Source organism: Epinephelus lanceolatus, chromosome 22 (genome assembly GCF_041903045.1).
Source record: "Epinephelus lanceolatus isolate andai-2023 chromosome 22, ASM4190304v1, whole genome shotgun sequence".
Lineage (NCBI taxonomy): Eukaryota > Metazoa > Chordata > Actinopteri > Perciformes > Serranidae > Epinephelus > Epinephelus lanceolatus.
Window position 1 is genome coordinate 26,591,320 of NC_135755.1, and position 16,414 is coordinate 26,607,733.

Here is a 16,414-nt window from a genome sequence, read left to right on the forward strand (position 1 = left end):
TGTGGAGTCCTGTTCTAGTTGTGGGGAAAATTAAACGCCTCGTTTCCACTTACGTATGTGTACAGAGATGAGTCAACCGGAATGCCATTTATTCCTGTGGGAATCTCTGTAATAGCTGATGTGCCTGCGAAACTCCTCCCCTCTGTAGTATTTTGGTCTGGAATTTGCCTCAAGTACCTTAAAAAAATTTTAACGTTTGCAGTGAATTCCAGAGAGACCATATGACAGTGTGCTAGCTTAGCTAACAGGCTGCTAACTGGCTAACGGGCTATTTCCTTCAATTCAATTGCCTGTGTTGATTGTCAAGTCAGTTTGTATGGTTAACAAGAACTTGTTTATCTAGTTTTAACACACTGTAAATCTGAATAATTTTATTGTGCTAGAATGAAATATTTCACAAAGCATGCAACATTCCTGACAGGCCAACATCTTAATTTATTTGTTGCCATGCAAAGTTGGTCCTGTTTTTGTCTTTTGCCCTTGACGGAGCCACTGGCCGCGGACATGTGAGTTGTTGACGGTGACAACGTGTGCGTCAGCTTCGTTGAGTGTACCAAGTGCAGTACAGTGCTGGTATATGACAGATAAAAGAAGGGGACCTCGACACTTAGAGGCACATGACGAAGGCTTGCCATGGAAAGAAAGACGAGAGTCAGCCTTCAATGTCCACATTCGTATCTTTAAAAAACAGTCAGGTTTAAACTGGCCCTGGGCTCATAATTACAGTTAAAGGGATGGACTGGGCCAGGCCGGGCCGGGCTTGGACAGAACAGGCACAGGATCGGGTGGGGTCAGGCTAGATTTTTTGGGCCCGATCTAAGCTCTACCACTGTTGCTTTGGGTGATGAGCATGTGCCAGAAAAAATAATAACAATGGCAGAGTGGCACTATCAGTTTATTTATGTTTTGTTAGCACTGCTTGGTCTAATGACCATGTTAGAAAATACACTTAGACTGTAGTCCCTTTTAGGGCCTATAGATTATTGACCCTTTACGACAATGACATCATTTTATCAAGTGGAGGCAAAACGCTGACTCACCATCACAGGGCTGGAGGTTACATGGGAGTCTTAAAATGTCATTTTGTTTTGTTATTGGGAGCCAGAATAGAAGGAGTCATGGCTCAAAACTTAAAATTTATCCCATACCAGCTGCCACTGCCCATCAACAAAAACAAAGACAACTACGGTTAAACGTGATGAGACAAAAGGACTGGACAGAGGCAATCATCAAAAATGCTTGCACGTCATATCAGATTTGGGAAAAAAGTATTAACTGTTGTAGGGATGAATAAATAAATAAATGATCATGTCCACCGCATCAGAATTTGGGGAGGTATTAAGAGGAATATTGGATTTCTCTGTAACGCTGACTTTTTAGTGCGTTAGCTAACGTTAGTTTCGATAGCAAAACAAACTGGAGGAAACCGTTCAAGTGTCGTCCTCCTTTGTAAGATTGGCATAATAATCGACCACAAAGCCGGCCATCCCACTGTCAGCAATCCTGTCAAATCATCCATCTACTGAGTGAGAGCATACGGGTCGGCCAGTCTGGTCCCGTTGGACAGTGTTAACTTTTTCAAGTCACATTTGCGGAGAGTGAGTGATCTGATAAGGTGCGTTCATAATTTAAGTTTGACGCTCTACACTAAGATGAGAGCCCTGTTGGTTGAAGAAACTGAGCATTATATTTCTATATAAATTCCGGTCTAGAGAGCGGATCCGGAATTCACCAAATTCACCAAAGTAAAAGTGTTCACCAAAGTAAACCTTTAAATTATGGCGCACCATCGATTTACAATAAAAGAAAAAGGTTAACTTAATTGCTTGGAGCTTTTTTTGTAAATTATTCTTTAAATTAAAAAGTTTCACCACATTTTTATTAGCTTGGTGCTTTTATTTTGACGGAAAGGCGCATCCATCGAATTCCGGATCCTGTCTCTCTCGCCCTCATTCCGGTTCCTTACCAAAACGGCCACTAAACGGTCCCAGACTAGTAAAAGGGTCTATTGCTGCACCACTTAACAGCTTCTGCTGTGCCCAGTGTAATTTGATCCAACTCAGCGTCTGCAGTGTAAAGTCTGCCAGAAAGGATAGTTTTGGATCAGACCTGGTCTAACCGCTAGATGCTGGGACAATCTTGAGAGTGGGGTTGTTCTGGAGTTTCTGGAGTTCTGAGTTTGTTACGCTCAACAAGCGCTCTTAGGACTTTCAGTCGCTAATTAGCCAATAAATAGCTACATTAATAAACAACCCTGTAAAATGCCACAATCAAATAAACACAAGCAAAATAGCCATCACGAACATAACTTTCAGTCTTTCAGCCCAAATCAGCCACACAGCCCTGCAGCCACTGCTCACTGCTGTGAGTGTGTGCTTTGTACTAACAAAGCTGCTGTTAGCTGCTGAACAAGAGTCTGTTGCTGTGCAGTGCCTCACTCGTTCTTTGGCTCATGGTGTGTGTGTGTGTGTGTGTGTGTGTGTGTGTGTGTGCTCGGCTACTGGGTGAGCTGCTAACCAGAGCCTGTTGCTACACATCAGCTCCTGTGGTGTGACGAACACAACACATTTTTATTTTTGCTTCACCTGGACTTAAAAGAAAAAACTTAGCCTACTCTCTTCCATGCCTAGAATTAAATGAGAAGATCAATACCACTTTCTTGGTCGTTCAGTGAATGTGTAGTTAGTTAGCTTAGCATAAAGGCTGGAAATGGAGAGACAGCTACCCTGGCTAAGCCCAAAGAGAACGATGTCCACCTACCAGCACTTCTAAGACTCACTAATTGTTTGTTTTTTTTTTCTTTAAAGATTTTTTTTTTCTTCATTAGTTCATCAACAGTCCCTGTTCTGAAAAAAGTCAGTCAAGACATTCATGTTTTCATTTTTGTGCTTTCTTTGTACATTCCCAAATTTATTTGCATTTAATAAAACAACAGTCAGCAAATGCGAGGCCCGTTAGTGTTCAAGCCTAGTAAAACTGCACAATTCACAGAGTGGGTCAGCTATCCACAGAATTAAACAAAGCACAGAACACAATGAGTCCACAAAAACACATAATGGACATAATGAAGAGTGTTCAAGCTGGCAAAACAAACAGAATATCAGAAGAAAAATCTGAATTCAGGAGACGAAACACAGCCCTACCCAGTAGCAGAAAATCCACCAATTTTTTTAAAATCCTCAAATTCGTCTTTCAGCCAACACCATACTTAAGGTGGTTCTGGTGCTTTCCATTGTCATAGTATATTTCCTTTGCAACAGAAGGGGGATTAATAGGTTCCTAGCAACTCATTCTCACTCTGGGACATCATTAATCCAGCTCTGATTAAACTAAACAGGAGTGACAATAATGCTACGATCTGATGCCCTGACAATAATCATTAATAGAGGTCAAAAGAGAGGGCTAGACGTTCAAAAACAAGGTACTGTCTCCAGTGTATTAACGAATCTTACCTGAGAAAGCCTTGAAGAAGTCACAGGCCTAATATAAAGGTTACCAAAACAAGCTGTAGAAACAATAATTTTTCATATATCTATAATAGTAGTATAGTAGTATATAAAATGGTTAAGTTAGTGTGAGTATATTGAGTGGAATGACTTGGTTTCTGATTGCTTTTTGAATGTACAATGTCTTGTTTTCACTCACAGGACTTTCCATTATAAAGTGGCAGGTTAGAGTGGATTAAAGTGCTGTATTTCAGTATAAAACATCATTTGTGCCTCTGTGGTGCTCCATGAAAGCTGATGAAAGGTCATGTATCGTCATGTCACCGTGATGTAAAAGGTGTATGTATGTGTGTGTGTGTGTGTGTGTGTGTGTCAGACTCAGACTGAGAGTCAGTCATGAGTGTGCATGGCGGTGGGTGAGACGGTGGTTGGGTTTCGCAGCGGCGTGGGGTGCACAGAGAGGTGCCGAGACGGGCTCTGATTCCCGGTATCATCAACTTCAAACCTCCCCTGTGATACCACAGCACCTTGGCGGCCCTGTATTATACCAAGACCCTGAAACTCTGCTGAGAATTAGCTTTACTTTCAGCTGTTAAAGGGACTGTTTGACATTTTTATCAAAGGAATGGTTTTAAATAGATGATTTTGAGCAAGAAACTGAGTTTTATAAGATTACATTACACGTAACAGTATCACTAACGTAACTAAAAAGATCCATCATGAGATTTCACGTTTCATGTATAAACTTCTAAGGAGACCTCTTGTGTCATTAATTTAGTTTGCTGATTTCTATATTTTATATGGAATCAAACACTTTGCCCATCACATGCGATTATCAGACACCAATAAAGATTACACATCAACATTTGCAACAAGATATCTTCAAGTAGGCCTACATTTTCAAATAATCTCACTCAAAATCTTGATAAATGTAGACCTAAATTATACACATAAATACTGTATCAAATGAGCAGTATTTATACAGAAAGGCTTATTTTAGAGTGGTATATTACAGGGGTGTAGGTTTCATTTCAACATTGGAGGGGGTCACAAATAAAATGGGGAGTTAAGAGGTCCTCGGCCAGAAAATTTTGAGCACCAGACACTTAATTTCTCGCATTCTGGTGAATTTTTATGCACCGATTTGTCTTTTTCCTGCAACAAAAGTCTACTACTTTCATGGTTTTATCAGAGGTAGTAGACTTCCAATAAAAAACTGAGGGGGATGTGACGCCCTCAATACTTTTTTTTTTAAATTACTGATGGCTTAATGTGTGATCAACATGGTAATGTTGCAGCTGGTCAAGGTGGAGCTGATTTTACCTGTTTCGTATACTGCTGTTGTTTGAAGAGTGTATTTTACATTATTTCAAAAGCTGATTTGCATCGAAAAATTATAGGCTAATATACATTATATACTAATGTATATTGGTATTAGTGCATAAAACAGTTCTCTGAATTGCAATGGAGTCCTTTAGAAGTAACAAGAAGCACAGAATTGGAAAAACTCAAAGTACTGGAAAATTCTAGTTAAACACAGTAAGCAAATGTGTTAGTTGCTTTCCACAGCTGAATAAAAGTAGAAGTAACAGGTAAAACTGTAAAATCAGGTCGAGCAAAGACAGACTGTCAGTGTAATGAGTAAAACAACAGACTGTTGTGGTAAATACAGGTAAAATCATGATGGTTTACAGTAAGTGTTAGTGTTCTTTGCTCTCCTTCTGTGCCACTCTAACCGATAATGTCAAGATTTAAAACAGAACTGAAAATCAATTGTGCGGATAGATAAAACATTGTTATCATTTTATTATTGACAGTATGTAAAACCATTCTTCCTGTAGGAAGTGTCAGTCTATGTAGATCTACTGTATATGAACCCTACTCTTCTACCGACATCTAAAGCATCCTACAGCAATAATTCATACATACATATGCATACATATATATGCAGTGTCACAGTCCTTTTATACACAACTATTATTTATATATAAAAGCAACTGTGGGAAATACAGTACATACAGAGAGGAAGTATTAGTATTTCTCAAATTGCTCATCCATCTACTCAATTTCGTCAAAGCTGATTCATCTTACAGGAAGTTTGTTTATAAATCACTGAATTTAGCAGAATGGTCTCGGAGACCACGATCAAACACGCTGTGAAAGGAAACTGCATTTGTGTTTTTTTTAAAAGGTATATTGAAAGTTATCTGGGGTCAAAGTGTTGCTTAGCATTAAAAATTAACACATTTGCTTTGCTACGTTTTAAAACGAGACATATTGTTGAGGTTTTTTGACAGTAGTGACTGTAAGAGTTAGTGTTTAACCTATTTTGTGAAACTTGTGGGTACGTGCGCTGCGTACATTTTAGAGTCATGTGTCATGAGCCGATAAAACCCATCTGAGGATGATGATAAACTCTACATGCTTCCTCTGTTAACATCTGTGACACACTTACACACACCTGTACGGACTGAAAATAGTGAACATCTCATCTGATGTTATCTTCGGGAAACAGGAGCACAAGACAGCAACACACGACACAGAACCCACTCCTACAAAGATGTTGTCACAAACACAAATAAACATGGAGGAGTACACAGGAGTCGGTACAGAACTTTCTGTTTATTCATCTCCAATTCAGCCGACTTGACAGACTTGATGCAACTTGCAAAAACAATTGTTTACGAGCACACTTAAAAGACCTTAAACCAAGTCACCACACAAATTAACCTGTTTTCCTGTGTGACAAATGCCGTTGTTAGGAAAAAAAAAATCCATGAAAGAAAGTAAAACTGTCGCTAAAACAGAACTTCTTCAAATTTATAATTAAAAACTACCAAAAAGGACTGCTTAAGAAATGCCCGAGGAACAGGAATGGAATGTCTTTCACATAATTGGACAGATAGTCAACAATAATAAAATAAAAAAAGGATTAAAAAAAGAACAAAATACTCAGTGGATGAGAGTCTGAGGGATCTGAATCTGTTTTTCCTTCTACAACAAAAAAAGACAAAGAAATGTCCTGAATCTTATGGCTATGCGCTCGTATTTCTAAGGATTCGGACTGACTTTCTAGTTTTCGTTTTTAAAAACATGTCTAATCTGTGGGTAGCTTTCCTATTATTTGGCTCCATCTTTAGCCTGCATAGGGGAACTGCAGCAGCACTGCCTGTCCGGGTGCTAGGGTGATTTTGTCCAGGTCGACCATGGAGTCTACCTCCTGGTCTTTATCAGTTGACAGCTTCACCTTGGCTCTCTCTGGCAACTCTAGTCCTTCTGCAGAAACAAAGATCATAGTGTTAATGTAAGTTATTGCAGAGGACACATTATACCTTGACTCAATCCTTCTGTTGAACTTGCCTGTCGAGCCTGTCAGTGCCAGTTTGAATTGGAGTGTCTCAGCTGTTGCTCCCCAGTTGACAGCTGTTATGAATCTTTCGCTCTGGTCCCACACACGCAGGAAAGAGAGGGAGGAAGTGGAGGAGGAGAGAGGATAGTAGTCGCCGTGGAGGAGAGAGCGCTCTTTGCCTCGCAGGTCGCTGAGGGATTTAAACCACGTCCTCACAGCGACGCGTTCCTCCCGCTGAGCCTGTGAACAAGAGAATTGGAAAAGGTTTTAAAAACACGAGGAAATCAATAAGGACACTAACACTCACTGTGAACACACTCTTACCTCAGCAGTCTCATTGACAGCCTCTCCTTCAGCTGGTTTCTCCTCTATGTCCCACACCATTTTAGGAGATTCTGCACCCTGATAAGGAAATGAAAAAGGTGGGGAAAAAAAGGTTACACTCTGGAACAGCTGTAAGGTCACTGAAACATTTTTACATCTCAGTTTCATAGCTTACGACTGCCTGAAGGCCGATCTCATCTCCGTAGGTAAACACTGGGGTTCCAGGCATGGTGAACAGCAGGAGCTGGTAGAGACGAATCAGAGCCGGAGTCGCCGCTTGTTTAGACAGCTGGTCCTGTTGAGCGGCACCCAGACCCCATCCCAGACTTCTCTGCTGAGAGTGCAATGTGTCCATGGCCATGATGCGCCCCTTACCTGCACGTATTTAGGTAAAATACCATCATGCACTGCACCAATTTGCACCAACTGGTTGGTTTTCACACACAAATTAACTTTTGTTTCAGTGCAATTGATAGCTCCTGATTTACACACTACATAATCATAAGATAAAATAGACAAAATAAGTAGCAATGGAGTTAAAATTAAAAATAATGGATGTAGTTTGTCTGAAACATCCTGATGTTGTGTTTAAATAATAGCCAAAAAATTAAGATGAACACTTGACACACATGCAAGTACGGCAAAAGAAACGAGATTCCAACATACCTTCTTTTTTGCTGCTGAGCAGGTCAGACAGGACCAGGTCTACACCTGTGGTATTGATGAGTTGAGACACCTCTGCAGGCGAAACACCTTCAACAACACCCATCAGAGCCCTGTGGAAAAAGAATGTGCAAAGGTTAAATCACATAGACTGCTGACACTATATTTAGTTAGCTGAAAGTAGAAAATGTTAAGTTATGGCATCTTGAAATACCCCATCGAATGTTAAAAATTAGATTGTCATTCCTAAAACCCGCCACAAGGTGTCACTTCACCATGAGAGAGTGTAAAGCGCCATCTGCCTGGAAGCCTGCCTTGTTGAGCCATCTCCCCCTGACCCCCACCCACAGTCCCCCTGCAGCACTGGAATGCTTTTAATCTCCGTCTTCTCTCCGGAAACACTGGCAAGGTCAACATCCTGACATTTTACTCATGCGCTGAAATTACTTTGCCAGCAAAGAGCAGTCCTACAAATTCTTCAACTTTAACATCTTCTGTCCCAATTAATTGGTGGAAGCCATTTTTTTGTTCTCTTTTTTTGCCAAATTGAGCTTCTTCTAATACCTAATTTTCAAATAAATACCGCTGCAGTCTTTGCTCAAAACTGCTTTCTCTGTATCTGTGGGCAATAGCTACATTTATTCAGAAATCTTGCAAATGAAACATCCTGTGTCATTGCACTGACTGTCTACTTGCACAGAACCAAAGAGAGACATAAAATGGCAGCCATAGTTACCTGCTCTTGGTGTTGTCAGTGCGGTTGCCCTGTACGGCTTCACGCAGCTTTGACCAATCAAGAGAGTTGGTGGCAACAGTGAGGTCGGATACCTTGATGCCATCAACACCCAAATCCAGCCAGTGCTCTGCTGCAGCCTGAAAGATTCAGCAACAACAGAATCAGGAATAGTTCAGTGACATGGATACTTTCAATCAGGCAACAGTTTCACATACTTAAAAGTTACTAAATGAAGGACCACAGGACATAGGGTGTGTGTCCTACCTTGACTTTATCCATCACATCACCAACATCACCCGGTGTAAACCAGGGAGAGGCTCCCCGGTAGTTTGGAGTCAGGTCAAGCACCACAGAAATACCTAAGGGGAAAAGTAGACAAAAGCAGTTCACAATCAGCATCCAAAACACAGCAAAATCTGTCTTGCTTTTAATTGAGAATGAGCCCCTTACCCTTCTTGTGGGCCTTTTCCAGCACAGCAACTAAGGCGTCCTGATTTCCCTGGGTCGGGTCGATCTGTTGCAGATTAAGGGTGTTTGGCTGGTCTTCCTGAACAGTGTGAAGAGGGCCGAGAACAAGGCCTTTCACCTTCAACTTGTTGATTTCATCCAACTTTGCCTCAACACCTAGAGACAGACAGAGGAACAGAGAGGAAGAATGAAATGTTGTGTCAGGGTGAATTTCACATTGAGCAAAGACAACAGAGAGTTGATGTAGCAGGGTGAGAGGGGTGGAAAGAGAGGGCAAATGTCTGGTGAGACATTTTGATGGTTTAGGAGAAAGCCCAGTGAAGAAAGGTGCTGCTCTTTTTGCTAGGTATTGACTCAAAGCAGGAGCATGTGAATGACTCCCCCCACACCCTCTGCTGGCCATGTGAAGTCTGAGCACAAGGAGGTCCTTTATGTGAAAACTCCACCATGTCACGTGTGGTTGTTGGAATTCTGCCCAAGGCCTGTTGGAAACCCGAGCGCTCCCTACTTATTCACTCTAAGAACAGCAGAACAACCTGTCCCCCCTTCCTGCCTCTTAAAACCAAAACAGGATAAAAAAAAGAAGCCTAATAATTGTGAACGTTGTTTAGTGACATTTGACAAAGAAAAGAAAAAATGCTTGTTAGACAAGTTTAATCACTTTTGAGATCCCAAGTGAAGACACTTTTATCTGCAAACCACTAAAAAATGTACAAGATTGCTCAACCTTGACCTCAAAGCTGAGTAGGAGAGATATGAAAGGAATGACTCGCAGGCTTTTTACGTCCTTTAGACCTTGAGTCACTTGTTGTCAGCCTTGTCAGCAGTTTGGTATCTGGCCATCTGAAATAGGCCACACAGAACTAAAGAAACCCAAGACCAAACCACCTTGTATAGATAATCTCAATCCTTATTTTGGGAGTAAGGATGGCACAATAGGCAAATAAGATCATGCAAACGGTAGCAAGAAAGGGCATCGCTATAGACATTAAAAGTCTGAAATTTAAAGTACCTTTCAATCCCTCAGAGAAAGCTTCAAGGTCAGAGATCTGGTACAGAGGGCCGTCGTTCCACCAGTTCATCGTGGGGATGGGTTTGCAGCGAGGGGCCCGGACTATGATCACTATGGCTCCAGCCAGCATGCCTACCCAGCCCAGCCAGAACAGGACAAGAAGCACCCAACGGGTTCGCACCCATCTAAACACAAAGGATGAGATTGGGGGGATAAAAATAAGTTAAGATGACCAATGACTTTATGCCACACACCAATACAAGACCTGTATATCTTAAAACATTGTTCAAAGCAACTCTTTTCCAGCGGCTTACCCTGGAGTGCCAGCAACCTTCATCAGCTCCTCTTTAGACAGGCCGGTGAATGTAACCTCATCCTCTGGAACCTTCAGCTTGACACTGCCATTTTTCTCCCCGCCTGCAGCCTGGCCATCACCAGTCATGGGCTGCTTCTCAGGGTCCAGCTCATTGAGCTCCACTTCTTTCATATCGATCTCTGTGTCCTTATTCATGATTCAATCTGATTTCTGTAGAGATGGAGGTATAGAGGAGTGGATAAAGGAAGGAGGAGGAAATAATGGACTGTCACGTTAATTGGTCTTCATGTGAGGAAGGGTGTGGGTCTGAAACACTTGTGCTTAGCAATAACAGCCTTATTTCACTGGAAAATACAATGTCACCAAACATATGGACAATGATGAGATAGCAAAGAGAACAAAGTTGTTAGTCTAACACCTGTTGCATACAGTAACGTTACCTCACAGTTAAGACGTGAAAACAAATGTTAGACTCCTAAAACTAGCTAGCGAGCTAATTCCTAAAGCAGAAATCAAATGGGCGTTGCTAATTAACACTTGCGTCAGGTAACAGCCTCAAATTTTTAAGCAAGTAACTGACAAAAAGCTCAACAACACATAAAACCGGAGATTAACTTTGTTTACTTACACTGCACTTTGTAATGACAGCATTTGTTGCTCTAAGAACAATTACAAGGGGCAGACAACCCTTGAAATGTTCGTTACGAGTCGTGTGTTCAACAGTTGACTGATGAAACACCGGCCGGCAGTTACAGGCTGCGTTCAGCGACGTTCAACGGAAACAATATTCCTTCACAATAAAACTATTACATTTATCAAAGCGGTGACAGGAACAGTTAATATTTAAAAACCATTGCCATCTTTTTTGAGACCACTTCTAGGAACAATATTTGACATAAAAGATTTTTTCTCCATTTCTATAAACTAATTAATTTATTCGATCGGAAGTACATTAGTTAGCCGGTTTCTTCTAGTCAAGTTAACGTTTCAATTAGTTTCACATAAATTATTCGACTAAAACACCTGCCCAGCTGTTAAAACAACTAATTCAAGTAAAAACGGACCGGTCGAAACCAAGAAATGTTAAATATTTGTGTAATTTGTCTTCTGTAAAGATGATGACATCAAGTTCATCGCTACGTCATCTTCTGGTGCACGAGGCTCCGAACAGCTTGTACTTTACTTCCCAGTGATGATGCCCCCATAAAAGCGGTTTAATTCAGAGTTACACCACCATGAGCTTGTCCTGTGGCTGTAAACTCGAAGACGTACATTCAGCATTACCTGTAAAAGCCAACGTATAGTCCGTCCGGGTTTTCTCCCCCTCTTTCAGTCGATAATCCTGTTGTCTCTGCTAATCTTGTTTCAGGTCGGCCGGCTCGGTCTGTATATGTAGCAGCCCTGGTTTCTCCGCCCACCAGGGGACGAGCCAGTAATCTCCCCCCTCCTCTCTGTCTCTCCTTTCCTAGGAACAAATGTTAGGCTACACCCTGTGCTCCAAATCAACATTAATTTTAATACCACATGTCCAGTCTATTAGAGCACTTATTTGAGCCACATTTCTGTTTTGGCTCTGTCCTTACACTGTTTCAGCCTTTGACACATATGCCTACAGAAGACAAGACATGCAGAGCTCTGTTTCTTTTGTGTTTTTATTCCAGACTGAAGTAAAATTCCACCATAAATAGGGGCTAATAGAGATGACATGTGGGTACCTAACAAACCAAGTTAGGTTATGCAAACACTTCCTCAAGATAATACAATCAGTTGCGTAAGCCATGTTGATAACCCACTGATTGGTGGACTGATTGCACACTATAGGCTCATGCTGAGGCCTTTCGTCTTTCGATTAGTGTCGATTGCCTCTCTGCTCCTTATTGATCTAATTTAACCCCCACTTCCTACCACTTCTCTCTCTCTGTGACACCACACAGACTTCATTTGCGTCACTTTTTGGCTTCCATTAACATTTGACAAGCACTCACTGAGTAATCTGTTCAGTCTGATATGATCATGTTCTCATTTTAGTGCTAATTTATGCAACAAAGTAAAGTAATCCCTTCTTGGCTGAACTGGACTTGCGTGGCTTTCCAGTTTTCTCCTGGTAGCTGAGCAACAGTGCTGCTGTAGTAAGCAAATGATTAAAAAATGTTCTTTTATAAATGTCACAGATGTGTCTTCATAAGTAGAACATTTCTTGTACAGAAAATAATCCGACACACCAGACTCTCCCACTAGAACTAACAAACCATACCACCAAACAGTACCACAATATATTATGTTTAAGACAAGAATAATATCACAAATTATTCCAAATCAGCTTTCAAATAATACAAGACCTACAAAATGGATGCATTGAATTGATATTGAATTAATATATTTTAGACAGAACACCCACATCATGTCTTGTCTGAGTGTGGCTCTGAAAATAGTTGGTGAATCCCCTTTTTAAAATGTCAGGTTGTTGACATCACTGCTGTATCGTTTAGTTTTGTCGCTGTTTCCGCCCATGCTTGTGCTCCGAGACCTTCCCAGCTGTTGTTGATCTTCATTTAACAGCAGACTTCTAGGAAAAGCATCCACAGAATCCCACTGTCAAGTACATAAAGTACATGTACACAAAGTTGTGGGCTATTTATGAGTAAGCACATAAGTTTTATTATTAATGAGTAAATAAGACACACAATACTGTTGTAACTGTTCAGAGGGTAATATTTTTGGTTTCTCAATTTACAAACTGTTGTCTTTTTGTAACAGGTAACTTCAGGAACACGCTCCACCACTTTGCTCTGGTGTAGCTGTGCCTTTGCTTGTATGTGCTTGTTTTGAACACCTGTATGTTTTTGTTCAGTCTCTATCCTATCGCCCTGAGGGGGCAATCAACGGGGAGCCGCATTTTCATTCTGTTTCTTTAAACAACCCCCATGTTATTTTATGTAAGTGGATCCCAAATCGTGACCTGTGTTCCTACAGATTATTCCTCCTGCAAATCAAAGGATATCCTTATTTTAACAGGAATAATACCACTGAGAGAAAACAAGTTTATTCACTCTAACCCCTGCTACAGTACCATGTGTTGTCAGACAGTTCAATGTAAACACATTTACAATAACATCTTTCTAAATGCAGGCCTTTCTAAACTTGGGCCTGGGATAAAATTAATCCAGTGGGGGTGTCCGAGCTGCTGCATTTCTATTTGTGGATTTGTGACACTGCAACCTTCCATGACCCTTTCATGTCACCTTAATTATTGATCCAGGTTTTGGAAATTATAACAACCCGATGCAACTAGGAGTACTTCTTCTTCAATATAGAACTGGAAACCTGGAGACTTAATCTAATGAGCATATAAATTTAGCCACAGACTAAATGTGGGTCCACAGCACGTGTTTGGAAGCTATATGTCTCAATGTATTGTAGGAATGGTATCTCTCCTAGAAACAAGCTCAAACACACACCATCTGCTTCTGTTTTTAGCTCGGCCGGAACACGTGTGTGTTTGGCGGAGTCAGGCTGTAATGGAGCTGTTGACTGCCGGCCGATGTGAATACACACTGTGCTGTTGATCAAGGAAGGATGATGGACCGATGCTGTGAGGAAAAACAGTGAAGGGATGATCTCCGTTTCTGTGATATTCATCATACCCTCTGTTTTTTCCTAACTTTCCTGCGTTCAAAGATGAAAGGCGATGGCAAAGGCAAAGGAAAAAACAAGGAAAGAGGACAAGACAGACCACTGGTTTGCTCAGGTAACATGAGTAACAAGGCGTGGCCAAGGGAGCAGGAGGAGTCAGAAGAAAGAGGAGAAAGGGCAGACATGAGAGGGGAAGAGAGGAGGAGGCAGAAATACGTAAACATGTTTGTGAGCTGGGGGTGCTGCAAAATTTGGAACAAAAATTGGAGCAGTGGTATTAAGGGAAATGCAACACTGAGCTATAGTGAGACTTCTCCAAAGTGTTTTTCCACATAACAGGTCAACATCCAAGCAACATTTGAAACTTTGTGTGACAGTACATTGATTAACATGTTTTCCAAAGTAGTGACTTTGTCAGCCACCAACAGCAGAGATAAGTTCATGGAGGACACTGATGAAACAACTCACTCTGAGACATGTTCTGTTGTAAAGCAAGCTGCTTTGTTTGTGCGTTTGGCTGTAGAGGAGGGGACAGTATCATTAAATTCATCAGCAATCATGCACACACACTAACACACACACACACACACACACACACACACACACACACACACACACACACACACACACATGGAAAGGAAAGAGAGAGAGGAAAGGAGGGCAAAGTTGCTGCATGGTTTTGTAGACAAGAGAGGAAACAGGCAGGGATTATTATACATTACACTGTAGTCCGCAGTTCGGAAAGACATAACAGTTTACAGCAGATGTCAGGCAAGTTATTTCAACAGCAAGTGTTGTATGGTCATACACAAGTATATTGAATGAGTAAGAGGAAACTGTCATTTTTAACAATTAAAAGTAAAATTCACAGCTGATTTTGTGACTTAAATTTGGCCAAACTCTTAAAGCTACAGAGTACAATGTTTACTTGTAACAAAAGTGGCTTAATGCACAGTTTTAGACAACACTTCAAATGCACATAACGCAGCTAGTACATAGACAGGTAACTGACACAAATGCTGCTGTGTGGGTCTTAACATAATCAATAATTTGGGTATTCATGTAATTTTTTTCATCCTCAAACAACCAACTTGCCATAATTAATAGCATTACATGTCTTCAAACCACAGATGTTTTACATTTGTACGCTATTATGTAGCAAATAAGTTGAAAATTTACATCTTTGTATTTCAACAACACTATGGCTAAAACGGGTTATGTTAAGGCACAAAAACCACTTTGTTATGATTGGGAAAAGATCATGTTTTGGCTTAGAATACCTGCTTTTGGTGGCACTATCTCAGGTGGAAGCATGGTGATGTCTCAATAAAAAACAACCAGTTTTCATGGCACTAACCTGACTGGAAACACAGTGATGTCTCAGTGAAAAAACAACCAGTTTTCATGGCACTATCCCAGCTGGAAACACAGTGATGTCTCAGTAATAAACATTCACTTTTCATGACACTATCCCAGCTAGAAAAACAGTGATATCTTGGTAAAAACAATCACTTTTTATGGCACTATCTCAAGTGGAAGCATGGTGATGTCTCGGTAAAAAACAACCACTTTCCATGGCACTATCCCAGCTGGTAACACAGTGATGTCTCAGTAAAAACTTCCACATTTGGTGGCTTATCTACTGGAAATGCAGTGATGATTTGCTAAAAAACAACCAGTTTTGTTGTTTGTTTGACTTCAGTAGCTGTCTATACTGTGGTTTCTACTCCCCTCCACATCCCAGTGACAAAGTAAGCCAATATGCTATGTCATTTTAGAAACATTGATATAAACATATGAAACTTACATATGCAACATATCCATGGTTTTCAGAAATTAACAATGCCTAAAATCCCTATAAGTTTAACTTTTAGTGGTGCCTGCAGGTCTGTGTATTGTTCTGTGACAAATCTATAGTCTGGAGGAACACTCACACACAAATACACACACAGGGCCTCACTATAAATCCTTGTCTGATCCCTCTGAGAGAGTTTATTTTGCAAGACAGCATGAGCTTGAAAAAAAAAAAGCCACAGCGGAGCAGACCTGGACCAGTTTAAACCAGTTTGGCTGCTGAGGTCTTGTGCTTTTATCTCATTGTCTCAGGCTCAGCGCAGTATGCAGTCCGTACAGTTCAAGATGAACCCATAGAGCACTATGTTGCACTGATAGTTGGTGAACAATTTACAGAGAAAACTGTAAGCAAAACATTTTATTAGTTTATGCTACACACACACATTCAGTCATGTTGGTTGTACTTCATAGGGACTTTGTCATATTGTGTAATGTTAATGCTTTATGCTCTAAAATCATTGTAGGTGTATTTTCCTCCAGTCTCTCTTCTCTTTCATTTGTCTTTCAGTCTGTAATATATTTCCTCCTATTCTTTCTTTGTTCCCAATGTGTGGCCTAGTTTTCTCTCACAGACAAAGGGGAGACTGTTTGGTGCGGAAAGCCTCCCTCTGTA

General features: G+C 40.8%; 1 protein-coding gene across 2 annotated transcripts; it reads right to left on the reverse strand.

Moving 5' to 3' along the window:
• Window positions 1-6,049: 6,049 nt before the first annotated feature.
• On the reverse strand, window positions 6,050-11,737 carry slc3a2a (solute carrier family 3 member 2a). 2 transcript variants are annotated; one of them, XM_033609737.2, is made up of 11 exons: window positions 11,599-11,737; window positions 10,313-10,524; window positions 9,999-10,183; window positions 8,969-9,142; window positions 8,783-8,877; window positions 8,519-8,655; window positions 7,786-7,895; window positions 7,295-7,494; window positions 7,120-7,197; window positions 6,807-7,035; window positions 6,050-6,722 (listed from the first exon to the last, which is right to left on the reverse strand). In XM_033609737.2, exons 2-11 carry the CDS (start codon window positions 10,507-10,509, stop codon window positions 6,583-6,585), a joined length of 1,545 nt encoding a protein of 514 aa, XP_033465628.1. In that variant the 5' UTR covers window positions 10,510-10,524; window positions 11,599-11,737; the 3' UTR covers window positions 6,050-6,582. The 2 variants fall into 2 exon arrangements, with proteins under 2 accessions (XP_033465628.1, XP_033465629.1); XM_033609738.2 differs by lacking the exon at window positions 11,599-11,737 and adding an exon at window positions 10,943-11,079.
• Between the last annotated feature and the right edge of the window lie 4,677 nt (window positions 11,738-16,414).